Source organism: Panthera uncia, assembly GCF_023721935.1.
Source record: "Panthera uncia isolate 11264 chromosome A3 unlocalized genomic scaffold, Puncia_PCG_1.0 HiC_scaffold_12, whole genome shotgun sequence".
Classification (NCBI taxonomy): Eukaryota; Metazoa; Chordata; class Mammalia; order Carnivora; family Felidae; genus Panthera; species Panthera uncia.
In genome coordinates, this window is record NW_026057579.1 from 38,835,021 (window position 1) to 38,861,724 (window position 26,704).

At 55.5% G+C, this 26,704-nt stretch overlaps 1 protein-coding gene across 1 annotated transcript in view; it reads left to right on the forward strand.

Moving 5' to 3' along the window:
• Positions 1-21,641: 21,641 nt before the first annotated feature.
• PXDN (peroxidasin) overlaps positions 21,642-26,704 on the forward strand; it is a gene marked incomplete at its 5' end in the record, with an annotated part of 42,942 nt that continues 37,879 nt past the window's right edge. Inside the window, 3 exons of the mRNA XM_049652017.1 lie at positions 21,642-21,733; positions 22,511-22,582; positions 26,389-26,460. Of these exons, the coding sequence (XP_049507974.1) occupies positions 21,642-21,733; positions 22,511-22,582; positions 26,389-26,460 (236 nt within the window). The remainder of the gene's footprint in view (positions 21,734-22,510; positions 22,583-26,388; positions 26,461-26,704) is intronic.

Below are 26,704 nucleotides of genomic sequence, written 5' to 3' on the forward strand. Positions count from 1 at the left end.
CGGTCCTCGAGTGATGGCAAAAGCTCCGTGAGGATTGATTTTAGGGTCAAGTGTGCAGACGTGGAATCCCCGGATCATGAGGATCGAGTGTGCTGTCGGTATTCTGGGTGGAGACGCTGTGACCTGAGGGACAAGGGAGGTGTCCTCCAGTGTAGCCACCACACCCCACGCGCCCCTGTGCGACCTTCTTGGCGTCTGAGCCCATGGGTTCCGGGAGGTATGAACAAGGCAGGCCCCTGCAAACACCTGCTGGGTCTGCCCAACGTCTCACAGGACAAAGTGCCCTGAACGACTTTGAGCGACTTCGACCGACTTCAGCGTCCAAAGTCATTACATTTAGTTACTATTTGAACACGTCCCAAGGAACCCAGTGTGTGGGGCACCCCAGGTTAGGTGCCGTGGTCTGAGGGCAGGGTGATACTGTGCTGAGATCCCGGCCCCGCGCCTGCCAGGGGAGCTCATTCACCCTGGGGCCTCGGTTTCCCCATCTGTAGGGGTGTTTCGAGGAGTGAGGAAGAACACACGTGTGCATCTGCTAACACGGCCTGGCCAGGAGACGCTTCTGCCGTGGAGACTTGTCTTATGGTTTGAGTGTGCTGAATTGAACTGTGGGGCTGTGCCAGCAGAGGCAGGCAGGCAGGCCCCCCAGGCCCAGGGAGGAGGGGTGTGATGTTGTGACAGCCTCGTGTTCTTCCTGGTGGCTGCGGGGCCACCGATGCGCTGTCACTCTGTGCCCTGACTTTGACTGAATCACATACTTGTGATTCAGACAGGAACCTACCACTAAGCATAATGCATTTTCCATGCATCTCAGGTGCCGTTTTCTCTAACAGACCAAACTACCAACATGAAACTCACCCCACGCGGACAGCACTTGCGAGGATCCAGGAAGTGCTCGGTGACGGCCAGTTCCCGTCCTTCCCAACTTTTGTAACATGCCACTCTGGCGGCGAACTGGTGTTACTTATTGGCTAAGGCCTGAGGACAGGGACAGAAGAAGTTCAGAGTTACTCCTGGCAAATGTAAGGCTGACATTACTACATTTTGCCTTTGCAGTGATTGGAGCTCTTGAATTGTTATTTTCTCTCTTTGTGGGGGGAGAAGAAAGCGTTTACTGCTCTTGGGCAGGAAGATTTCTTTACTCAGAAGTGTTGTGCCAAGAAACCTGACTTCCCAGACCTGTGGGAGTGTGTGTCACCAGAGGATACGGCTTCACTTCCCTTCATGGCTTCCGTTAGGGAAGGGGACCCAGATTAGGCTCGTCACTTCCTGGAGTGGAACAATATTTCTGATGTTTTGTACTCAGCTGCACAGCACTTTAACTTTTAAAAATAGCGATTAAAGTGGATACAGTTAGTCATCTTTGTTATTTACTCAGACATGTGGGATGTTTGCGTTGGCATGGCAACAGTGGCTAATATTAGTCTTGAGCTTGTGTTTTCTTGTGGATTTGTTTGTTGTGTAACTGTCTTACATCGTTGTGTGTGTCACTCCATCCATCCATCCGCCCTTTCTTCTATCGTCACACTCCTCCATCTAGCCCTCCACCTGTCCACTTACGTATCTCTCATCCACACATCCACCCACCTGTACATCCATCCATCCATCTATTCATCCACCCATCTATCCACCCACCCATCCATCCATCCATCCATCCATCCACCCACCTGTCTTTCCATCCATCCATCCATCCATCCATCCGCTTGTCTTTCCATCCATCCATCCATCCATCCATCCATCCATCCATCTGTCTTTACATCCATCCATCCATCCATCCATCCATCCATCCACCTGTCTTTCCATCCATTCATCCATCCATCCATCCATCCATCCATCCGCCTGTCTTTCCATCCATCCATCCATCCATCCATCCATCCATCCACCTGTCTTTCCATCCATCTACCTGTCTTTCCATCCATCCATCCACCCACCCACCCACCCATTCAGATTATCATCCGTCTACCCATCCACCTAATCACCTACCCCTCCATCCATCTGCCCTCCTGTTCATCCCTCCCTCCCTCTCTCCTTCCTGGCATCCCTGCTAGTGTCAAGGATTGGTGCTGAGACACATTACGTCCTGTTGCAGGGGCCTCCTTGTACCAGCAGACCGGAACCACTACATCCGGAAGTGCCCGCCACGAGTGATAGCTGTGTGCCTCTATCCTGACACAGCCCAGTCCCTGCTCCTTCCTTCCCTCTCATTGGTCAGGAATGGGATTAGAAGCTTAGCTGGAGGGACACAGAAAAGGAAATGGCTGTGGAAAGAACTGTTTCTGTAGATCCAGGCCTCTTGGAGCTCAGAAAACACCAGCTTTAAAATCCCACTCCCTTATCATTTTCTTTAGCCACAGAGAAGCCTTCTTATTCTTTTGAGCTTTCTTAGAGCTCTGTGTCAAACAGCCTTTAACTACTGTTTCGTGATAACTACTGTTATTGGTTGTTTCTCTGTTCCCTCGAGGATCCCGTGCAGCTAGCAGCATCTGGAGGTGCAGAGGACCTGGTTTGTGCTGCATTAGGGCTTTACGTTTTCTCACTGGGGAAGGACTCCAGCGCTGTGGACTCTGAAAATCAGGACAAAGAAAGAAGACCGTCCCACCGCCACCGTGGGCGAGGCAGGGCAGGCTGTTGACGTGGAACAGCCTTGACTGAAGTGAAGAGGTCCACCTAGGAGACTTTGGAGAGGGCCTTCCTTGGCTCAGGGTTACTTTTTATTCTCTCTGCCTCGTGTGTCCTTCCCTCAGAAGCTGGTGATTGACCCCAAAGCCATCTGTTGTGAGTTCCTTTTGGGGTTAATTATCTGTCCCACGCCTCTTTTGTCCTCTGATATTTCCTCATCGATGAAACTCTTACTTAGCTCTCCAAAATGTTTTCTTGTTCAGAATTAACCGGGTCGCATTTCTTGTCTTCCGGGAACTTCCTTCTGTAGTAAGGAGCCCCGTAGGTAAGGTGCCCTCAGAGCCTTTTGGGTGGAGAGTAACTATTTGATTTCCATATTTTTTTATTCTGTTTTATGATCCATTTGCTCCGTGTAGGTAATTGAAACACAGCCTGATTTGAGGCTTTTAGAAAAGCAGCAAGCAAAAACACATCTGTTTGGTAAGGCCTGAAACCGGTTGCTTCTTGGGCTTGGTTTGTGCTGAGAGTATGTGACTGCTCAGCAGTCGGTGAAGGTTGGGCGAGTGCCCAGTAGGATGACATGGTTTATCTGTTATTTCGCTGAACTCAAAGGGCGAGCTCTGTCTCTCCCTCTCTGCAGCAACAACCTCAAGTAACTCGTTCAACGGTTTAAATTATAATATTTGTTGCAATAAGTTGGCTTCACCAGCATGCCTGGGTGCCTGCGATGGCTAATTGTGTATTTCAGACTGGGCCACAGTAGACATACGTTTGGTTGAACGTTACTCTAGACTTTCTTGAGTCAGTAACCTTTGAGTAAAGCGGATTGCCTTCCGTGGTGTGGGTGGGCCTCATCCAATCAGTTGAAGGGCTTAGGAGAAAAAGGCTGGGGTGCCCTGAGCAAAAAGGAATTCTGCCAGCAGAAGGCCTTTGGACTCAGACGGCACCTGTTTCCTGGGTGTCCAGCCTGCTGGCCCACCCTGCAGATGTTGGACTTGAGCTTCCATAATCCCTCCTTAAAATAAACTCCCCCTCGTATATATGTACACACACATACACACACACACGCCTGTTGGGTCTCTTTCTCCAGACAAGCCTGACCAACGCACTGTCCCTGCCGAGTGTCACATGACCCTGGTTGTCCCGGCCACAGCTGGGTGGGTCTGGTGGGCACCTGACCAAGGACAGTGAGTCTGTATGCTGGCCACTTGCTGATGTTCCGGCCCTGCCCTGACCAAGGACAGACTGCTCTCTGGGGAACGGGAGCTAGAAAATACTAAGGGATAAACAGCTGGCAGTGGGGACCGACACTGGCAGGCTGTGGCCGTAGAGAGGGTGCAGGGCTGCCGTGAAAGCCCCTTGCACGCCCAGAGCCCTGATGAAGCAGAGACAGGCGCCGGGGCACACACCCCTGCACACAGGGTGGAGGGGAGGAGGGGAGGGAAGAGAGGGGACCCAGCATCCGCTCCTGTGTAGGAGCCCGAGCTGTGAAATGAGTTTTTAATCCCTTGAGCTCAAAACAGTAGGAACCTGATTACTTTATTTTTTTATTTTTAGTGTTGTATTAACATTTTTTTAATGTTTATTTATTTTTGAGAGACAGAGTATGAGTGGGGGAGGGGCAGAGAGAGAAAGAGACAGAGAATCCAAAGCAGTTCCAGGCTCGGAGCTGTCGGCACAGAGCCCGACGCGGGGCTCGAACCCACAGACCATGAGATCGTGGCCTGAGCCGAGGTCGGACGCTTAACTGACTGAGCCCCCCAGGCGCCTCTAAAACATTTCTCTAGAAAGGAAAGAGCCCCATCTTTCAGTTACTTATTATCACGGAAGCAAACTGCTCATTGAGGAAGACGCAGAGAAGACACTGGTGGCCTTGCTCCCACACTCCTGGGTGTGGAGGCCCCTTTCCCTCTGGCACGTCTGTGTGTTTTGTGTTACCGGTTTACTTACTTTCCGTGAGGAGCTCGTCTGCAGCCCCCGTGTGTCGACCTCGCCTGCCCGCCCTCAAAGTGGCCATTTTCAGTGGCAGGATCGTGGTCAGGCCCCCAAAGCACCTGCTGGTGGCCCCACTTTTCAGGTAAAGAAGCTCACTGTGGTTGCAGGGAGGACAGTGCCCCCTCCGGTGGCAGGTCAGGGTCACGCCAACGCATACGTGCCTTGAGTGTGTGCGTCCGTGTCCGTGCGTGGTTGCCCCTGGCCGGCCACGGAGCTGCGAAGGGTCTGGGTGAGACTGTGTGCCAGGGACTGGTTTGGGTGTGTGTGTTCTGACCGGGCACGGAGCATGCCCGAATGGGCCCCTCGTGTGGGGTTCTTGCCACGTGGGGGCTGTGGGGGCCGTGGGGGCCGGGGTGCTGGGCCCCTCCTGAACCCCCTTTGCCCTTTTCACACCGGCCCCTCCCCCCGCTTAGGTGCCTTCTGGTGGCCTGCCCGGCCCCACCCTCCACGGTCCTGCCTCTCTCCACCCTCAGAGTGAGGGACAAAGCCATGGGGGCTCAAGGAGGGAGCAGGCCTGGGCGGCCCTGGGAGGTTAGTACAGAGATTGGTGTAGTGGGTTAAATTTTGTCGATGGTGTCGTACTCGGGTACGGAGTGGGTTAGGACAGTGGGTCAGCGCAGCAGATTAGAGTCAGTTTACACAGCAGATCAGAACCGAAGGTCATTGTAACTGATTATTGTGGTAGAACGGTAGGTCAGTAACGATTATGTGGGCAGTTGGGATAGCAGGTCAGTGCAGTGTTATTGTTGTGGACTGATACCAGGTCGGTGCGCCAGTCCAGTCCGGGGCACGGTCCATGTGCGGTGGATTAACAGCACAGATTGACACCGTAGATGAGTCGACCGGACCAGGGTTCCGGAGCTCGGATGAGCCAGGGCTGGGCTCTGCGCCTCTCGCCGGAGGCTGGCCACTGTGCTGGGTCCGGGGCTCCGCGGCTGCGCCGAGGCGTGAGTGGCCTGAGAGGTGTGGCCCTCGGGGGTGACCGGCTTCGTCGGTTCTGACGCGTCCACCCCCCGGGCGGGTGTCGGCACAGTCCGGACCGGCCCCCGTAGGTGCCCTTTGGCTCTGTCCCCAATGCAGGCTCTGAGAGTCATGGGCTGCTTTCTGTCGCTCAGAGGCGGGGACAGCTTGTGGGACCTGACGTTTGTATTCAGGTGATCGTGGTCTTTTCTCACGTCTTTCCTCGTATTGTGGAGCGATTTTCTCTAGTGTTGGGTGTCTCATCGCGTGGGTTTGTGTGTCCACCACGTGGTGGTCCTGCTGAGAACACGGGGGATAGCCCTGTGCTCACGGGCGGTTTGCTGCTATCACCGACCCCACAGAGCGGGAGGGGCGTCCTGGTTACCGCGCGCCTGCACTGGACACGGGCTGTGGTCTTAGGAAGATTCTCCTGCGCGCAGAAATCACACATCCCAGATCCCGCATCCAGAAGGTCTTATTTTTCTTATCAGTTGTGTTTTGAGAGCCTTGCTGGTCGGGACACTGACGAGACGTTCGCCCGATCCCGGGCTCACGGGTCACCTGAGCGCCGGCCGGGACGGTCCCCGCAGGCACGGTGGGGGGTCAGGGGAGTGTCTGCAGGTGCAGCTCTGGGGCCGACCGTGTCTGAGGGCTCCTCTCCCCACAGGAAACGAGAGCAACACAACTGAACTGACCATGTATTTAAAGGTTATTATTATTTTTTTAATCACATTTTGTTTTATTTGAGGACGAGGACATGGCCTGTTTGGGGGCCGAGAATAGGTGTCTACCACTGTTTAATTCAGCACACATTGAGGTGGCCACTGGTCATTAGCAGGACCCTGGACCTGACCGTGGGTGTCACAGGTGGGGTCCGCAGGTGGGCTGTGGCTTTGGAGGGCACAGCCTCTCACGGGGGCCATGACGGATGTGTTCCCCAGTAACTGGACCCTCCGAGGCCAGACGCCGCGTGAGGACATCACAGAATTCCTTCTGTTCCGGGCAGTTCGAGACGCCCTCACTGGACGGGGACCTGGTTCTTCAACTGGAACCTTAGTGAGGACTGGGTTTTGACGCGTCAGGTGTGGGAAGGACTTCCGCCAGCTGTGGGACCCGGGAGCCGGTCTGTCCGCGGACGTCGGCGCTGCAGCGTGTTTGGGGAGCAGGGCAGTCCCCCAAGAACGTGCAGGCCGGAGGCCGGGGAGCGTGCGTGGGAAGCCTCCGATCGGCGGGGCAGAGAGATGTAGGTCTAGATTGGCAGGGAGCCAAGTTGGGGGGGGGTGGTTGCCGTTGACTGTGGGGTCCCAGTGAAGGCTTTTGGTGGGAGAGGCCGTGAGGACGCAGTGCTGCTAGAACCTGCAGGGAAGGAGCTGACCGAGGAGAGGCCTGGACGGTGGGAGGGGAAGGTTAGTTCGGGAGAAAGTCGTCTGATGTCAGCCTCCACTTTTAAAATAAATGGACACTGGACACATGAACAAACACAGCACTCGCCTTTAGTGCTGATAGCGTATATCGAGCTGGTAACCTGGATTTTTTTCACAAAGGAGAAATATAGTACTTTTAACAAAATACTTGTTTTTCATTTCATAGTTTTATTTTCATTTCATCCATATATAAAGGCACCTTCAAAAATAACCACAATAAAGCATCTAAAAATTAGCAAAGATTTCTTAACATCATCTGATATCCTGCCAATGTTTCCCCTTCCCCAGTCTGTGTGTATGTGTGTGTGTGCACACATGGGCTTCATTGTCCCTGGTGTGTGTGTGTGTGTGTGTGTGTGTGTCTGTCTGTGTGTGTTTGGGCTCCATTGTCCCTGGTGTGTGTGTGGGGGGGTGCTTCAGTGTCCCTGGTATATATGTCTGTGTGTGCGCGGGCTCCATTGTCCCTGGTGTCAGCGTGTGAGCGTGTGTGTGTATGTGTGTGCGCTCCATTGTCCCTGGTGCCTGTGTGTGTGTGTGTGTGTGTCTGTGTGTGCGCAGGCTCCATTGTCCCTGGTATGAGTGTGTGATTGTGTGTGTGTCTGTGTGTGCACAAGCTCCATTGTCCCTGGTGTATCTGTGTGTGTGTGTCTGTGTGCGTAGGCTCCATTGTCCCTGGTGTGAGTGTGTGTGTGTGTGTGTGTGTCTGTCTGTCTGTCTGTCGGTGTGTGTTTGGGCTCCATTGTCCCTGGTGTGTGTGTGTGGGGGGGCTTCAGTGTCCCTGGTATATATGTCTGTGTGTGCACGGGCTCCATTGTCCCTGGTGTCAGCGTGTGAGCGTGTGTGTGTGTGTGCGCTCCATTGTCCCTGGTGCCTGTGTGTGTGTGTGTGTGTCTGTGTGTGCGCGGGCTCCATTGTCCCTGGTGTGAGTGTGAGTGTGTGAGCCTGTGTGTGTGTGTGTGCTCACGCACAGACTCCACTGTTGCCGTAATAGTTACCGGTCACCAGTCGGCAAGAGCTGCTGAGGCCCCTGCATGCGATCGCCCGGGGCCGAAAGCGTTTGCCCAGGTCCACAGGCGCCCAAGGGGAGAACAAAGAGGCCTTGAACAGCGGCGGCTGCTGTGGAATCTGCGCCCGTCAGACTTTCCGTGGCCGCTGGGGATTAAGCGCCATTGGGTGGAGGGTGAGAATTGCCGGCCGGCGTGCACCCTCTTCGGTCCCGTCTGCGCCTCAGCTGTCGGGACGCGTGAAGGCCTGCCCACGTGGCCATGTTTCTGGACGTGACTCGGGCCGGTTTTAGCATTTATGTTAAAGGGACATCAGTGTGTCCCTGGAAGAGTGCGCCCTCCCCAAGTTAAGGTCGGGAGAGGGTGAGTGAGGGCTGTCTGAGCCTGTTCCCATCGCGCCTGGTCACGGGGCTCTCCGGAGTGTGCCCAGGGAGGACCAGGGTCTCGGACGCGGGGACGGCGTGTGGGGGCCCAGGCCCCTGCTGGGCCACGTGATTTTAAGCCAGTCGGCTCACCTCTTTGAACCTTTCCACTGACTGTAAACTGGAGAAGTGCCGTGCGGAGCGGGATGGAGGTAGGCTCTCTTTCGCGGGGTGACCCCACACAACCCCCTTTCCAGAAGGTGGCCTGGGCCCCGCCTCTGATCCTCTTTTCCCAGCTGGTTTCCTGCTCTGCTTACCTCATTTCGTGTCCTCCCAGGACGAGCCGGTAATGTTACTGCTTCATTCTGCAGAGTTGTAGACTGAGGATCAGGGAGGTTAAGACATTTGTCCAGGATGGCACAGCAGCAAAATGCAGAGAAGGGATGGGAACTCAGGTGTGTCTGGTGCTCCCTGGGCCGCAGTCCACCTCCTTGCTGTCACACCAGAACACTGACATCTACTCAGAGCAGTGGCCTGGAGACAGCGTGTGTGCACGTGTGTATATGTGTATATGCGTCCATGTGTATGCGTGTGTGCATGCGTGTGCGCACGCGCGACTGTGTTTCTATGTGCACATGTGTATACGGGTGTATGCATGTGCACGTGTGTATATTGTGCACACATGAGTGTGTACCTGTGTGCACATGTGTATACGTGCGCGCACACGTGCACTGGTTACTTTTGTTTCCCATGGATGAGTCCCGAGAGGCAGGGGGTAGGCCCTGTGAGCACCACCGAAGGCTGCTGTGGGGACACCCAGGTCAGAGGTGTCCCAGCGCCCTGTCGGGTGTGTCGTCTGCTCCTGTTTTCCCCGGGGTCTGTGACGTCGCAGAGGACGCCCTGCCATGTATTCAAGCGCTCTTCCCCTTGGAGGAGCCTCGCTTATCCGCACCACCGCGTCCTGTTTTCACAGCAGGAAGGCCACGCATGCGAGTTTTCAGTAGAAGCCGCGTGGCTCCCACTTCCCAGGGCCCGAGATCGAGTTGGCATCATCCTGCTGGGAACATGCCCCGTTCAGTTGCGGTTTCCTTGGCGGCCCCTAACGAGAACGACGTCCGCCCGCTGTGTTTGCAGGGACACCCTGGGTTAGTTGGACAGCGTGGACCTCCCGCCCGCCCACGTGGGGCGGACCTCCTGGTTTGCTCAAGAGGTGAGTGTGGGTCCTCTGCCCTTGTCATTACGCAACCTTCCTCGGTTTAACCCCCCAGTGCTGGGCTTTCTGGGTCAGAACAAAACGGCCTTGGGAGAAGTCCGTAGTGCACAATTCTGGGTTTTTTTTTGGTCTGGAAAGTAGGGAAAACACTGATTTCATTTTTTAAACACCCGTGGAAGAAGTTTGGGATTTTTCCCAGAGGAACCAGTGTGTGAACTCGTACATTTGTTTCGTTCATTTGTAGGGCAGAGGGAAGGCTTTGCCGGATCGGCTGCCTCTGCGTGTGGCCTGCGAAACAGCAGTCCGGCCACAAAGCCTGGGGAGGAGTTACCTAGGGCAGAGCCGGAAACAAAGGGTGCCGGGGCTGCGCCAGGCTCCCCTCGCCGCACCGGGTGTGGACCCTGGGCCCAGGGCCCAGGGCCGGAAGGAGCCCCTGCCTGCTTCTGTCTGGCCCGCGAGCTCAGTGTTTTACACTTTTAAGTGGTTGAGAAAAATCTGAACGAGAGCGTTTTCTGACGCCACAGTTGCGGGGTTCCGAACCCTGTGCCAGGAGCTGGGGATCTCTAGCAGGCATGCCCGGGGCCCCCGTACCGTCTGTGGCTGCGTGCTGCGGTGCCCCGGGCAGGGTATCCCCGCTCTGCGTGGGGGGCTGTGGGCCCAGGTGGGGGTTCCTACAGGGCCTTCCCGGGGGTCCTGGCACAGGGCTCACTGGAGGGCCAGCAGAGGGGATGCGTAGGTCACAGTACATGAGGAGCTGGGGCAGCACGAGGCTGTCAAGCATGTGTGCGAAGGTTCTCGGCGTCCTTGCCGCAGACAGCTGGGGCCGGGAAGTCGCGGACGCTGTCTGCGGGCTATTGGCAAAGCTCAGTCCAGAATCCCCAGGGCTTGTCGAGAATGGATGACAGTTTCAGGGTGATGGATCCTTTGCTCTCGCTGGCCACCCACACAGGTCAGCACACGGGTGTCCACTTTCCCCTGGGCAGGCTGAGCCAACGCCTGCCTTCCTGAGCCTGACACGAACGCAGGGTCTCAGTCTGAGGACATGACCGGAAGACTGGAAGCGGCAGCATGGGCCATCGGTGCCCAGAACATGGCTCTGTCCTGTGCCCCTTCCCGCAGGTTTCTGTGCACCTGAAAGGAAAAGAGAAAATCTTTCCTGCCAGCACTCCTTCCTTCCGACCTATCTGCCTGTTTTCCTGGGGGCAGCAGCTCTGGGTGCAGCTGGGGTTACCGCCCTGGCTTGTGCCTGAGGACCTGTGATGGGAAGGAGGGGCTGGCCCTGGACCCCTTCCTTCCCCCCACTGTCCCTCCTTCCGGGTCTCGTGTTGTGCTGTTTAGTGGGGTTCATGGAACATTCTGACCTGATCCTGGACAGTGTCTCCCTGCCTTGCCTGCGGTTTGCCTGTAAAGACTTAGACCCGGCAAATGAGGCTTACAACGTCATGATTATTTAAATATCTCATGGTACAAATCCAAGCCATAGGGCCTCCTTCTCTGCAAAGGAAATAATGTCACTAAATCCCAGAGAAATCTAATATTTAAGCGTCATCGCTGCCTGTATATGTTACTAATGAAATAACCTCCTGACTCCTAAAACCAGCTTGGAAAGTATGTATGTCTTTGGAATGGGTCGATACCCTGATTTATTTTCAGAAAGTCGGTTTTCATTTAAAGTTTTCTGTATTGTGCTTTGAACTACTCAGTTTTTGTTTTGAATTGTACGTTGGAGAAAAACGTATTTTGCTTTCCTCTCTGTTATCATATACGTTATTACGTATTTTTGCCAACCAGACTTTTAAGGAATGGGCCGGAAGGTCACCCAAGAGTTGGCCTGGGTGGGCGTCCTGCCTCCGGGAGGTCCTGAGGGGTTGGGGCAGCCTTCTGGCCCTGCCCCGGCCGCCCCTCCTCGACACTGGGCTCCGCGGGACGCTGACACGTCGAGGCCCCCAAGGAAGGGGATGCAGCCTTGTGAGACCCCGGTTCTCTACCTCCCCATAGTGGGACCCAGCCCTGCAAAAAGGAAGGTTCCTCAGTCTGGAGGCTGCCCACCCCGGGCAGGGCCCTTGCGAGTTCTTCCTGTGGCTGCTCCTCTGTCCTCCCTGCTGTCTGCCTCTCTGTCCCGCCTGCTGGGTAGAGTCCCGACTGCCCCTCTGTCCTGCCTGCTGTCTGTCCCTCTGTCCCGCCTGCTGGGTAGAGCCCCTGCCCACCCTGCACCTGTGAGCCAGGAGAGGCGGTCCTGGCTGCTTGGTGCCATATCAGGAGGCAGAGACGGCAAAGAACAGAACGTTTGACAAATTGCACCCCAGCGCCCACGTGCCTCCGCCGTCTGAACGGCCTTCTCTGGGGAATGTGCGATCCTGGATGTGTGGCCGCCGAGCTCACAGGCGGCTCCGTGGGAAACAGAGCCCTCGGGGCCACAGAGCCGCCTGGCGTTGGCTCCTTGTCAAATCACCCATTTCTCCTGTGGGCTCGTGGGAGAGGTGAGCCAGGTCATGTGAGCAAGGAGCTCGCTGTCTGCCCGTCCCCATCTCTCTGGGACTGCCCACCTGGCAGGGGTGCGGGCACGGTCCTTTCATGTTGTACCTGCAGGCTCCTGGGCCGAGAAGTGGCCTGGGGCGTCACCTGAGGACATGGTGCCCTGGGTGCCGCCTGTGATGGGTGCCAGCCCGCAGGCCGCCGTGTCACAGGTCAGCAGCAGTGTTAACACAATGTCATAGTAACAACGTGCAAGACCGTCTTTTACTGTTTTACGGAACCGTCAGTCCACGGTAGGGTGGGAGGAAAGGGCAGAGCCAGCGAGCTGGCCCCTCCCGAGGGTGGCTGAGCCCGTGAGCACGCTCCTCTGGGCGTGGCTGGCCGTGGGGCACCTCATGCAGGCCGTGGAGGAGCAGAGCCCATCAGCCACGGCTCACAGGTCTCCTGTGATGGCTCCTGTCTTGCAAGCGACGTGGTTGTCAACACTGACACGGCTGAGAGCTGTGTCCCAGGCTGTCGTGGGCAAACGCGTCCAGCCACGCTGGCGTTCCGGAAGGATGCGCCTGCGTCAGCACAGCCTGCCCTGTCCTGTGTCCACGAGCCCTGTGTAGGTGGAGGCATCGTGTCCGGGACCCCTCGTGGCAGCTGGCCGCAGCCGGTCCTGCCTGTCGGGTGCGGGTGCCGGTCCTAGCTGTCCCTCAGGCAGAGATGCTGGGTCCCCACGTGGGGCCGTGCCCGTGGCCGGGTGGCCAGGCCTTGGACCCAGGCTCCTTGGCTTTTCCTCTCCCGGCACCGGTGTTTCTTTGCTGACCCGCGATTTTCCCGTTTTTAACTTCAGTAACTTGGCTGAAGGAGGGAGTAGGCGCCTATCACACATGCAGACAGCGCGTGCTCACGGGCTTAGCAAATCCTTGAACACACACCAGGGTCAGAGAGACCTCTGGAGGCGGGAAGCACGAGCCAAAATAAACAGGATGAAGTTTGTGTAACTTCTGGCTGTGAGTCATGCTTCAGAATCCTGCCGGTGGCTCCCAGTGAGGGAGAGGGGACAGACACACGGAGTCTGTCCTTGAGCCTCCTTTTGGGATGCTGTTCACTTACACTTAGGAGCCTGACACGTGAGAGGATCTGTGTGAGAAATTTTGCCTTCGTCTCATATCAGTAAAGTCTCATTTCTCCCGGACGGTTGGCTAAGGAACTTTTGGGGGCTCGGGAATGCTGTGCCAGATCTGACCTTGGCTTTGCTTGCCTTCGGGGTGCTTAGAGCCAAGCCCGCCTCTGACCTCCGGCCTCTGCTCCTGAGCCTGGCTCTTTCTCTGCCTTTCTCCCCTCTTCCCTGCGACCTCAGGCACGTTCGTGGCTTGTGTTTTGTGTACTTACATGCTGTGAGAAAGGAAGATTAGGATGGGAACAAACAAAAAACGAATTTGTCATTGTGTGTAAACGTTCCGTGATTTCCAGCCATGACTCCTGTTTTTTCAAATCTACTCTGTAAATACCGAATTGAGTTCATTTTTTTTTTTAAAGTCAGCTGCAGAAGCAGTGCCAACTGCTTGCCCTCCTGTCCCCTGGTGTCCCCTCCTGTCCCCTGGCGTCCCCTCCTGTTCGGGACATGCAGTTGCCCTCGGCAGTTCTGTCTCCAGGCTAATGCCGTTCAGCCCTCTCTCCACACCATGCCCAAGGTGTTCTCAGACGTTCTCAGACGTCCATGTGATCCTGCCTCCAAACCTCCCTAGTCTCCACTCCAAACCTCCCTAGTCTCCACTTCAGGAGAAGCCAGAGCTCCACTCCTGGCCTCCTGGAGCCCGGCCCGAGGCACCACGGCATCACGTTGGGAGCACAGTCCGTGCCCAGGTCTCTCTCTCAGCAGGTCACAGGCTAGGCCATGACGCCAGGCAGCTGTGGTGGAAGTGACCAGCCCTTAGCAGGTGCGCAGGGACATCAGCTGTTAGCCCACGTCCCAGCAGAACCGCCTGTGGGAGTCTGGTTCACAAACACCTTTGCAAGAATCCGGGACGATCCTTGCAAAGGCGCGCTTACCGCGTGCATGCGTGGGGCCAGCTCGGACGTCCCCCTGAATCTGCCCTCTCGGTCAGCAAACCACGGAGTGTGCCCGCCCCCCCGCCCCCCAGACCAAGCCCTCCCAGGGCGAGCCCGACTCCCCAGCCTTGCTGGAGCTCTGACCCACTGCTCCACGTGTGCGGCCCCTGTCCCGTAGACCCCGTGCACCGTGTATGGTGCAAGCGTCCTAGCTCGCGGCCTCTCAGGCCTGCCTCCCTCGGCAGGGTGATTGTCAGTGTGGCCTCAGCGCCCCAGTGTTGGCATCACCAGGGGAATTTATAGGCGGTCAGTTCTGATGGGCAAACACTAGCCAAGGGCCAGCTCGCTCCCGGTCAGAGAGCAGGGTGCACTCGCTAATGACCTGGGGACCCTAATGAAGCATATTGGGAAACATGGTGGCCTGGAGAGGAGATTCTGGCCAAGTGGGGCCCGGGCAGTATGGGACACTCTGGGCCGTGCCTCCTAACTTGGTGTCAGGAAGGACCGGCTGTGATTCGGACAGTAGCCGTCCATGCATCCCACAAGCACTGTGGGAACCCCAGAGAGCTGGTCACCAGAGAAGACAACAATAATACAGGGACAGTCAGTGGAGGGGTGCCTGTGGGCGTGACCCCGTAGGCCTGATGGGGCGGGCGTCAGGCTCCTGACCCTGACAGCCAGGCACGTCCCGGGCACGCTGAGCTGTCATCATGAGGGACGGCCTTGGGGACTGGAGTGTGCGGCTCGTGGAGGCCAACGGGGACCGGAGGCTGGAGCGGGCTGGGGGAGGGTGGTGTCCTCCAGGAGGACGGCCCAGAGGACGCTTGTGCTCTCAGAAGGGCACAGTGGATCCTCATCTGCAGCCCTGATTGGCCCCGAGCTGTGTGGTGCCTGCGTGGTGGGCATTTCAAAGCTGTTTCAGCACATTTGTCGTTCAGGACCTCGTTAGTAAAGGTGCCTTTCCGAGCTGCCCTTTGTAGTTACGCAGCGCGAACATCCCTGGGCAGGTGGTCTTTGCTTTGCCGGCACAAAGCCCGGGGCAAGTTCTCAACTCTGTGTGCGCGTCTGCACGCTCAGAACGCCTGTCCTCACGGTGCTGCAGGAACCACTAACGGGGCGTGCGCTCCTGCGGGTGCTGTCTGGTCCCGGAGGCCAGGTCCGCTTTCCTGAGCTAGTGGGATGCCCACGCAGGAGAGGGCGCGCTGTGTGCCCGGGGTTCTGCAGCAGGGATGGGGGCAGGCACGTGGGCCGGAGGCGTCAGGAAGGACAGACGGCCTGGTGGTGCATCAGAGGCAGGAAGTGAAGGAGATGTGGCGGTCAGCTTCTGGCTCACCTGTCCAGGGGGTGGAGTGTCAGTCAGACTGCAGGAATTGGAGAGGAACCGCGATTTGTGGGGGAAGAAAACGTGCTTTTCTTGAGGACAGGTGAAGTCCACGGTGCCTTGGGGAGTGCGTGGGAGACCCACAATTCCGTGTGCCCGCAGGCAGGGACGTTCGCACCAAGGCAGGGCCGTAAGTAAGTGTCTTATCACCAGGTCATTTACAGACGTTCTTTTTTAAAGCAGTCTTGGGAAGACAGAGCAGGCTGTGAGGTGCTCTGATATCTTTAAAGTAAGATGTTAGATTTCTGGGGCGCCTGGGTGGCCCAGTCCGTTAAGCTCCTGACTCTTGATCTCGGCCTAGGTCATGATCTTGTGGTTCATGGGATGGAACCCTGCATCTGGCTGTATGCCGACACACGGAGCCTGCTCTCTCTCTCCCGCTCTCGCTCTCTCTCTCTGTATGTCTTCCCGTTCTCTAAATAAATAAACTTAAAAGAAAAGAAAAGCAGTGCTAGATTCCGAAAACAATAGCTGTGTCGGGTTGGTCGGGGTCACGGCCCACTCAATCCAGATGCCGGCCCCTCCCCTCCCTGGGGACGCAGGAGGCAGCAGTGGGTGGGTCCCACGGCTCCTTGCAGCAGAGGGGCCGGCTTCCCGGGGCCACACTGCCCATCTCAGGGAGAGAGTCCAGCACTTAGAGTTCTGAGTCGAATTGGGGGTGCAGCTAGACTCACGATGGCTCGACACAGTTTTCCGACTCATGATCGTGCCAAAGCTGTACGCACTCAGGACAAACTGTACTTGGGATTTGGATTTTGGCCTTTCCCCAGGCTGGCGGTACTGGGTAGGATCCCCTCTGATGCGGGACAGGGGTCCGCAGCGGATAACCCTGCCCCCACACAGCCACCTGTGTGTCACTTGCAGGACGGTGCTCAGTAGATCACAGGAGCTGTTCAGCAGTCTGTTCTGTGCTGTGTGTGAGGTGGTTTTGCTCAACTGTAGGTTCACGGAGCATCTGAGCGGGTTGGGGTGGGCTGGGTGTAGGCTCTGGGGTAGGCTCCGTGTGCCGTGCCCTCTAGGTGCTCAGTTTCTGATTTCTGTTTTTTTCTGCTGGGCTTTGCTTCATCAGTAGTTTGCAGTAATGGAAACATTAAAACAAATCACCTAGCCCTTGGCACTTGTGAACTTAGACTTGGTTAGCCTTTTTCCTATAAAGTGTAAATGGACTTCTGGTTTTGAGGGTCTGGCTTACAAAATTGCACTGATTTCCAGGGCTGTTCCAGGCCCTTCTGCCACCGAGGGGGCTTCTGCGGCCCTGCACTTCCCCGAGGAGGCCGGAGGGGGCAGCACTTTGCATTACTTTTGAGGAGCTCCTGAACGCGGGTGCCGTGGGGCGGGGGCATCCTGTGAACCCCTCCACCTTCTCAGAGGGGGGCGGGAGCGTTGGCGGCACAGATCAGAACCCTGAGCGGATTCGGAGTTCACCTCTAGCCCTGCTGCTTGCGACTGAGCGACTTGGGGCACCTTGCCAGACCTTCCTGCCTCTGAATCTTTGTTTGCCAAATGCAGGGATTTCTTCTAACCTGTCGCGAATTCTCCTCCTTCCTAAAACCACTCACCATTCCCAGGCCCTAACTTGTCCGTGGCAGACACGGTGGACGTGGACCGTGGTGCTGTCCATGATCTTGCCCCGAACTCCTAGTTTCTAGGAGCCCGTGAGAGGCTCCCTTGCATCACCCTGAGACTCTCTACCGTGGGGACTGCTTAATTCAGAGACTGGCGCCTAATGAGTACTTAGTGCGTTCAGCGGATGAGTCTGGGAAATCTGTCAGAACCATGAGTGATGGTCTCCGTGGACGTCTACAAAGGGCTTTATGGTCTCGGGAGCACTTTCCACAGACATGGTCTCCTGCCGTCCTGTGATCGTGTGCCGAGTGGCGTTTAATTTTTAAGGTTTAGGACTTTTGCTTCCTGTTAGGATTATTTGTGGAAGTACTTAACAATGATTGTAAAAATAGAAATTCTACTTGTAAAATAACTGAGCTATAGCTAAGTGTGCAGTGTAGGGCAGGAGTGACCTTCCATGGTCCTATTCTGTGGGGTTAGACATTTTGTCTCCTTGGGCATGTGTAGATATTATTTCAAGTTAAAAAATGGGGGGGCATTTAGTATACGCTTGGCTCTAACTACTTTTTAATTGGCTTACATTTAACATAAGTTTTATGTCAACAACCACAAATGGGTTAAAGGATCAGACGTGGAGGACGAGCAGAGGGGACGAGCAGAGACCCACTGTGCATGTGTGCGTGCACACGTGTGTGCATATGGATACACGCATGTGCACATGCGTGTATGTGCGCGTGCACATGCACGGGGTGCATGTATATGTGTGCATGTGTACGTGTGTGCATGTGTGTACGTATGCGTGTGTGTGCACATGTGTGTGCACAGACGCGTGCATGTACAGATGCCGCTTGTGTGTCCGCACACACTCGCAAACGTGCACACACTCACACATGCACACACAGCTGCCTCCCCAACATTACCAAAGAGCAGTGTTCTCAAACTTCACCGTGCGTCTCCTGGGGGGATTATAAAAACTCAGAATTACCAGGCTCCACCCCAGACTTTCTGATTCTGTAGATTTGGGGTGGGGCCCAGAATTTGCTGTTCCGGCAAGTTCCCAGGAGATGCTGCTGATCAGGGGACACCCCCCCCCAAGAACATTGCTTAAGAGAATCCTCACCGTTCCTAATTAATAAGTCCCTCCTGAGACTTTCTACAGAGCGGGAATCGATTCAGGTGAAACACAGCCTCTGATTTGCAGTTATGACTTTGGATTTGGGGTTTGTATTTGCAGCCCATGGCATCTTGGTTCCCTGCACCTGTCTCTCCGGGCTGGGGCTGCACGGCCTCTGACCGTCGCTCCTCCTGCCGTGCCGCTCGGAGGCTGACCGAGAGTCTCTGTGCGTCATGTGCGAGGGTACAGACACAGTCCTCTCTCCGTCACACTGTGCACTTTCTGGTGTCCTGCCCGCAAGCTCGCCCCGTTTTCTGCCGTATTCAGGATGTCATTAAGTCTGTGCAAGGACTTCCCATTTTAGCAGTTACGACTTCCAGTTCCAGAATCTCAGTTTAGTTCCTTTTATTGTTTTTACGCCTCTGCTCCTGTTGGGGGGGCCTCTCTGTGCCCTCTCCCTGGCTGCACGGGCATGTGGTTTTTCTCCAGCTGTCTGCTGGGAGCACGGGTGGCTGGCCTGACTGCCGGAAAATAGGCTGTGCAATAAGATGTGGTCACATGTGTAAGCTTAAATGTTCTAGCAGTTTCCTTAAAAATTACAGAGAAACGGGCACCTGGGGGGCTCAGTCGGTTGAGCGTCCGACTTTGGCTCAGGCCATGGCCTCACAGTCCGTGAGTTCAAGCCCCGCGTTGGGCTCTGTGCTGACAACTCGGAGCCTGGAGCCTGCTTCAGATTCTGTGTCTCCCTCTCTGCCCCTCCCCTGCTCATGCTCTGTCTCTCAAAAATAAAGAAATGTTGAAAAAAGTTAAAAAAAAAAAATTAGAAACCGGGTAATTTTACTGAGTTTATTAACTATAACAAACATGTTCATGTTTCAACACGTAATCTGTGTGCACTGATCTCCACTTCCCCCGGAGTCCTCTAGATCTGGTTCGGGTCTTCCCCGGACCTAGGCCTCTGTTAGGACCGGCCATGCTCGGGCACTCAGAGCCGGGTGCGCGGCGGCCGCTGTGTGGGGGCCCCTCTGTCTGTCCATCCGGCCAAGGCTCCTGGTACCGGCCTCACACCTGCCGGCGGGTGTCATGTGGGGCTCCCTCCCCCCAACCTGAGCGGGCGGGCGTCACCGTGTCGTGAGGGTGTCCAGTCCTGGGTCCCTGAGCGGTTTGCCCCCAGTGCCTGGGCATTTTCGTGACTGTCCGCCCTGCTCTGCCGTCGTAGGGGAGCCCGCCTCAAAAGCTGCATGGCTCTGGCCCTTGTCCTTCTGCCAACCTGAGGGCTGGCTTCGTGGTCTGCGGCCGTCCCCACCGGTTCGCCGGAGTGTTTGCCCACGGCAGTCCCCATTCCGGGGGGACCTGTTCTCCGTGTTGGTCCAGGGTCATCTGTCCGAACCCTGTGAAACCCTGCCTTTGCTCTGTGCGAGGAGGGATCTTCCAGATCACCTGTGTTTACACTGAACAGTAACCAGCCAGGTGTCCTCATTAACCGCGGCCCCACATTTCACCGGGATGTGGAGGGGAGTCAGGGAAGTCGGCCCCAGAGACGCCCCCCGGCCCCCGTTCCCTCCCTGCCCTCCCCGCAGGGCCTGGCCTCAGTGTCCTTGTGCCGGAACCACGTACAGTGTTCTGAATGTGGATGTAGATGAATTCTTGCCGTATTTCAAAGCAACAGGTCAGCTCGGGCCAGCCGCGTTCCCCGGAGAGCACGCGGGCGGACACCGGGATCCGGAGAGCACACGGGGTGGTGGTCAGGCTGGCGGTCAGGGCCGTGGCGACCGGCACCCGGGGCCTCCCCTTCTCGAGAACCCGCCCAGAGCGAGGAAGCAGGTGCCCCACTGTTCACTCCAAAGTGCTCAGATTTCATTTTAGCCACTTACATGCTTCCTGAGAAGTTTTTTATCGCAGCATAAACCAGAACCCATTCCGTAAGTCATTACAACTATTAAATTGGCCCCAAATATCCGATTCCTGAAAAGTCCGTGAACGTGAGAACTCCGTACACGTCATGAGAGGAGCATCGTTCCGGAGTTGGACCACATGCTGCCCAGGAGCCCCGTGTCTGTTTCCTGGGGCGGCCTGCACAGACGGACGGAGCTCAGACGGGAATCCACACGCTCCCAGCTGGAGGCGCCTTTCCACGACCAAGGGTCACGCTCCTTCCAGGGCGGTCCGCTCTGTGTCCCAGCTGCCGGCTCGCGGTGGACCTGGGTGATGGTTGACATGTGGCAGGATGACGGCCGTCTTCACACGGCTCTGTCCCCGTTGTCCAGATTTCCCTCTTTGAGGACGTGAGTCATACTGGAGTGGGGCCACCCTCGTCGCCTCTGTAAAGACCCTGTTTCCCAATAAGGTCGGTTCCGCGGCCCTGGAGTCAGACCTCAAGGTGCTAATGGCAGGGCCCCAACTCATCCCGTGATAATCCAGCAGCACCGAGTCACAAGGGGTTGGGCCTGTGCCCAAGGAATCTTGATTTTTCTGACTCTTCGAGGAGGAAAGTCGTGTTGCATTTGCTTCTCAGTGCCTTTCATTCACGTTAAATTTATAGGTTTTAATTGGGGCTGGGAGCGGGTAAAAATGGACCCGGCCGCTTGCCTTTTGCCCCCGAGCTCATGGCCCCGGGCCGAGCGCCTCCCCGGGTCCACGGAGCACACACGCCACCAGCTGCCCGGCGCCTCCCCCACTGGGCCACCGGCAACAGACAGCTCCAGCCCTGGGCGCCATGGTCCTGCCCTCTGGTCTCACCTGGGCTGCCCAGGTCATCCCTCTGTCCCTGAAAAGTCAGTAACTGCTCTCCCAACACACATCTGAGTGTTGAGAAGACGTAGGGGGAGTACTGAGTTCGGATCCACTGTCTGAGTGCTGAGAAGACGTAGGGGGAGTACTGAGTTCGGATCCACTGTCTGTGTGCTGAGAAGACATAGAGGGAGTACTGAGTTCGGATCCACTGTCTGACTGTTGAGAAGACGTAGGGGGAGTACTGAGTTCGGATCCACGCGCAGGGTGGATGGATCTCCCAGCTCACGATGAGCTTCTCAGTTTCACTCTCTACTTCTCACCGAGAGAACACTGAAGGCGCTTGGCGGATAAACCACCGCACTCCAGCTCCGGAAATTGTCGGAAGGCGGTGCTGCAGCTCTGGACCCTCCCATGGCCAGCGACTCCTGTTGAGTCCGTGCAGGGCAGTCCCGCTCTGGTTTGGGAGGACCTGGTGACGTTAGGTTTTCCAGCGGGTGGCAGGAGGTGGGTGTCTGGTTAGTTAGAAAAGTGTTTGTCTCTCCAGGATCGTTGTTTAAACCAACTTGTGTCCTGGGAAAGCGCCACTCTCGTTCAGATAAATACTCACTGATTCGTTGAGCCTCAGAGAGGAGGCACTTGGCCCAAGGAAGGAGCTGGGCTGCAAGGTTTAATTCCTGAGGTGCCTCGTCGCGGTGTTGAGTCTGGGTGAGATGATGGCATCACTAGCGGTGACTGTGCACTTCTGTGTCTAAACACATCTCTTGTTTGTTTTCAGGGATCTGCGCTTTAACAGAATCCGGGAGATCCAGCCCGGGGCATTCAGGAGGCTGAGAAACTTGAATACGTTGTAAGTCCGAACGCTCTGTTGGGACCCCATGGGAAAAAGTGTAGAAATCATCTCAGCTTTCACCTGCGGGTGGAGCTCAACCACAGCGGTCAGCCCCGATGATCCATGGTCGGGGGTGTGGATCGGGAGAGTGGACACGGGGCCCTAGAGGAGAACATGTGCATTGAGACGCCAGGCCTGTGGGTCCGTGCTCGGCGCCCATGCTGTCTTGTCTGACATCCGTGACCTGTGTGGGTCCCTCATAAATGGGTGTGACCCAGCCCTTGGCCACGGGCACTTTCTCTTCCTATGAATGACTCAGCCCCTGGCTGGGCCAGACCCCTTCACCTGCCCTATTCACATGCCCCCCTCACAAGGTGGAGGGGAAGGTGCTTCTCCCGAACTAGCTGGGCCCAGGATGGGAGCCTGGGGGGGCGGCCAACCCCTCCCTCTGGTGGGACCACCCTGCACGTCCACACTGGCCTTCCAGTCGGCTGAGGTGGACAATGTGACAGTCAGTAGGACAGACAGATACCCTTTCCATCAGAGGGGATCTTGGTCTGTGTGCCCGGGGGGCGGGAATGGCGTGCCGTGACAGGGATGCCCATGCACTGAGGAAACTCATAATCAGAGGGCAAAACTGAAATGCTGTTTGTCATGGACACAAGCAGTCAAGCCAGTGTAGGCGCTGAGCTCCGCAGCGGAGTCCTGCTATGACCCTTTGCGAGCGGAAGGAACGTTTCCCACAGCACAGTGCAGTGGTGGTGTTTTACTTCTTCCTGAACTTTGGTTTCATAGGCTTCTCAACAACAATCAGATCAAGAGCATACCCAGCGGATCATTTGAAGACTTGGAGAATTTAAAATATCTGTAAGTTCACCATCCGTTCTTTACCCTTCGGAAAGCTTACGTTGTCGGTATACAGACTAATCTTGAGCGAAATGTTATGCTGCTTGCGAATTATTGCAGATACACCCATCTCTTAGGCTGTATTTTCAGAAGGTAGTGAATTTTCGGGTGGGATTTTTAAAATGAGTTCTTGTCAGTATGAAGTGCTGTGTTGCATGAGGCTCGGTGAGTAAAGTCCGCGAGTGAGGTTAAGAGTCACAGCCCTGCAGAGTCCGTGGGAACAGTAACTCTGCTTGTCCGTGACTCGTGGTCCCTCGCCAGCGTGAATGGCTGACAGGTGGTCTGTGAGAGAGAAGCTTGGAGGGCAGTCTCAAGCTGCCTGTCCAGCTGTGGGCAAGTGTGGGAAGCAGATGACAAATCGCACTGGAATGTCACTACTTTTGGCTAATTTTCCCCAGCTTCCTTCAAGTGATTGCACCTCTTAGTTTTCTGCAGTAAAATTGTAGTTTACTTTTCAGAGTTGACTTTCGGTAACTTATTTATTAGAATTTAAAACATTTGCCTGTTGAAGCCAGTTTGCAGGTTAGAAAGTGGCCTGACTGTCAGGTGCAGGCCTGCTACGTTGCAGGCACTTAATTTAAGACCGGAAGGCATTAAAGACACATTCCAGTCGCATTCCTGGTTGTAGAGAAAAGTACGTGTCGTGTACGTGTTATTCTTACTTTTAAGACTTAGATGGCATTTCCAGATAGAAGCATTAAAAAAAATGTTTTTTAACGTTTATTCATTTTTGAGAGACAGAGACAGAGTGCAAGGGAGGGAGGAGCAGAGAGAGAGAGGGGGGCACAGAATCCGAAGCGGGCTCCAGGCTCCGAGCTGTCAGCACAGAGCCCGACGCAGGGCTTGAACCCACGGACCTCGAGATCGTGACCTGAGCTGAAGTGGGACGCTCAACTGACTGAGCCACCCAGGCGTCCCTCTTTCTGTCTTCGTTTTTTTTTTCTTTTTTTCAATGTTTATTCACTTTTGAGAGACAGAGAGTGAGTGGGGGAGGGGCAGAGAGCGAGGGAGACACAGAATCCAAAGTAGGCTCCAGGCTCTGAGCTGTCAGCACAGAGCCCGACGCAGGGCTCAAACTCCCTGTCTGCCATATTATGACCTGAGCCAAAGTCAGACGTTTAACCAACTGAGCCCCCCAGGAGCCCCAGGGTAGAACTATTTTAATGAGGGATTTGTATCACTGACTTTTTTTGGAAATTTATATCATAACTGAACCTAAACATCTAGAAGTCATGTTGATTTTTTAAAACAAAGTCACATTATTGGTGTTGATGTGTATTTGGAAGCCTGTTTGATTTTGGATAACGTCACTGCAGCGATCACATTAACTCTGCTTACAGAAATACATATTCCTCAGTGAAGGTAAACGAAAGTGTTAGGTATAAATATTTTCCATCACAGTTGGCGTAGTGTGTTGCTTTTTAGAACAGGACAGGACAGAATAGACTAGAATAATGTATGAACATTATTAAGCCTTGTCGCTCATTTTAAAAATGAGGGAAAGGCCTTCTGTTATGTATTTATTTATTTTAAGTGCTATGCAAGTTCCAGAAGGAAGGTTTTGGTTTCTGACAAAAGTAGGTTCAGTTAGCTGATGGCCAGCATCCGTAGTGTGTGTGTGCATATGTGTTACTTTTATTTTTTATTTTGTACTATTGTGCTTTGGGATTGAATTAATTAGGAGCAAGTTATCATTCACTCTGCAGACGTATTTAGTGTTACAGTTTGGGGGACACTTTGGTTCTCACTTACAAGGATATTTTAAAGTAACACTTCAGGAGCCCCGTCTGCTGGCTCACTCCCCATCAAGGCACCTGCTCTCCAGCCTCGCCCCCCTCTGTGGCTGGCCTGGCGGAAGGCGCCCCAGTCACTGGAGAGGGCTTGGGGCAGGGTCCCTGGTGAGGAGGGACCCCACCTGCCCATCTGATCCCCTCCTGGGCAGGAGAGTGCGCTCCCGCAGGCACCGCTGAGGACGCTGTGCAATTTCAGTACCGGGGAGCTGTTCTGAAGTTAACTGGTTATTTCCGCCTTTACACGTAGGCAGTGGTTTCAGACGTTGAGTATTAGTTGCCTGTGTAAGGCCTAGACCTCCCCTCACTGGTATTTCCGGATGAAGCTGGGCAAGAACTCCTGCTCCAGGCGACTCTGACTCTGTGTGGGCTCATCTGTACGCGGCCCGTTACTGGAGGCGACCAGCACCCACTTACTCCCGTGGAGCCCACGTGTCCTCACAGACGCACACTCGTCCACAGTAGTTCGGTTCAGTCCTTGCAAAGTGACCCAGCACCGGGGGCTTGTTTTCGCCTTCTTTTGAAGAAATGAGCCCAGAAACCCCCGTCCGGAAGTAGAAGGGGGCGTAGCGCCTGCCAGGACCGTAGTGGCCGCGGGTGAGGCCGTCTTCTGTCGGCTTCCCGTGTATCTGTTCACTCCCAGTGATCCTGAAGTGCTGTGGTGTCCATTTACATCGGAAGAAACTGAGGCGGAGGAAGGTTACCAGCTCGTTCACGACCACACAGCTAGTGAGTGGAGGTTGACAGAGTGGCCGCTGGCCAGGCCTCTGTGGCGGGCGCTGGGCTCTGCACGGGTGGGCGAGCTCTGCCTGGTCTCTGGGGTCGCCTCGGCACATTTGCCCAGACGGAGAAGTGGGAGCCGCTTAGCTGGATGGTTCGAGGTAGCCCTGCACCAAAAACCACGAAACCCAGTGCAGTAAGACGCACGGTCCTTTGCAGATGAAGTACACAGTGTCACAGGCGTTAGGACAAACATGTTCTTGGGGGGACGAAAGGGCGAAAGCCTAGCCCCCAGGTAACCAATGTGCAGGGAGGGCCTTACCGCGGTCCCAGGCTGGCGCCTGTGTGTGCTGACCGGTCGCTGGGCGTCCACAGCAGGCAGAGGCACCCAGGGCGCCAGCCTCTTCGTCTGATGCTGAGATCACCTCGTATTCTCCATGGCGCTTCAGGGCTCATGAGGACGGTACCGGGGGCCAGTCATGTCCTCAGAACCGGGGCCCTTTGGGGACGGTCCTCACCCCTGGCAGGTCCGTTCAGGATGTGGCGGACTCTGCGAAGGGCCATCCCGTGTCTGTGGTGGCTCCCCGCCTCTGCCGTGTGGCCCCCCACCAGCCGTAGGCTAACAAAACCGGGGTGTGTCCCGTGTCCTTACGGACTCTGAAATTCACACTTTATATACTTTTCCTGTGTCGTGAGGTGTTAATGTTCTTCTGAAATTTTCAATCAGTTAAAAATGTAAAACCCATTCTTAGCTTGCAGACCATCTCAAAACAGGCAGTGAGCCAATTCTGTGACTCTTCTGACATGCCAGCAGGGGACCCTGGTGGGGGAGGTCTGCAGGGCACATGCAGGGTGCGAACTGTCCGCTCCCCAAATCGTTTCCCGGTCTCTCAAAATGGCACAGTTACAGCGTCTTATGATCAACGCATACTACATGTTTGTGGGGAAATGGTTTTATTCCCTTCGAGCTTTGAAGCGAGTGTACTGGGAACGAGTCGCAAGCCATGCTCCCAGAACCAGGGACTGGTCTGAAGACAGAGCAGTGGTCAACGGCGTCCCGTGTGTGGACACTTTCCTCTGGGGACGGGCAGGGGGCCCTCTAGGAGGGTAACCACGCTGCCGTGTAAATGTGTTGTCCGTATTCTAATACAGTCGTTAATTTTAAAACCCTCTCCCTGTGTCAACGTAAGTCTTCTTTCCACCTGGAGTTACGGTGTCTCGTGTGTGTGCTAATCCTCCCCTCGTTTCTTGTTTCAGCTATTTGTACAAGAATGAGATCCAGTCAATTGACAGGCAAGCGTTTAAGGGACTTGCCTCTCTAGAACAACTGTAAGTGTCCCTCTCCTGCGCCTGACTGCCTTGGATGTCACCTGCCCTCTTGCCTCTCGTAGGGAAGATGAACTAAGTTTGCTGTCTGCACGATGCATGTCTGTACTAACGGGGCGTAGGGCGTGTGTGCATGCCGATCGGAAAAGCAGTGGTTGACTCGTTACTCCTCTGTCTGTCTGACCCCCACCCACCCGGTCCCGGACGGCACTGGTTTCTGCCCAAGAGCAGCCCGGTGCTGAGCCCC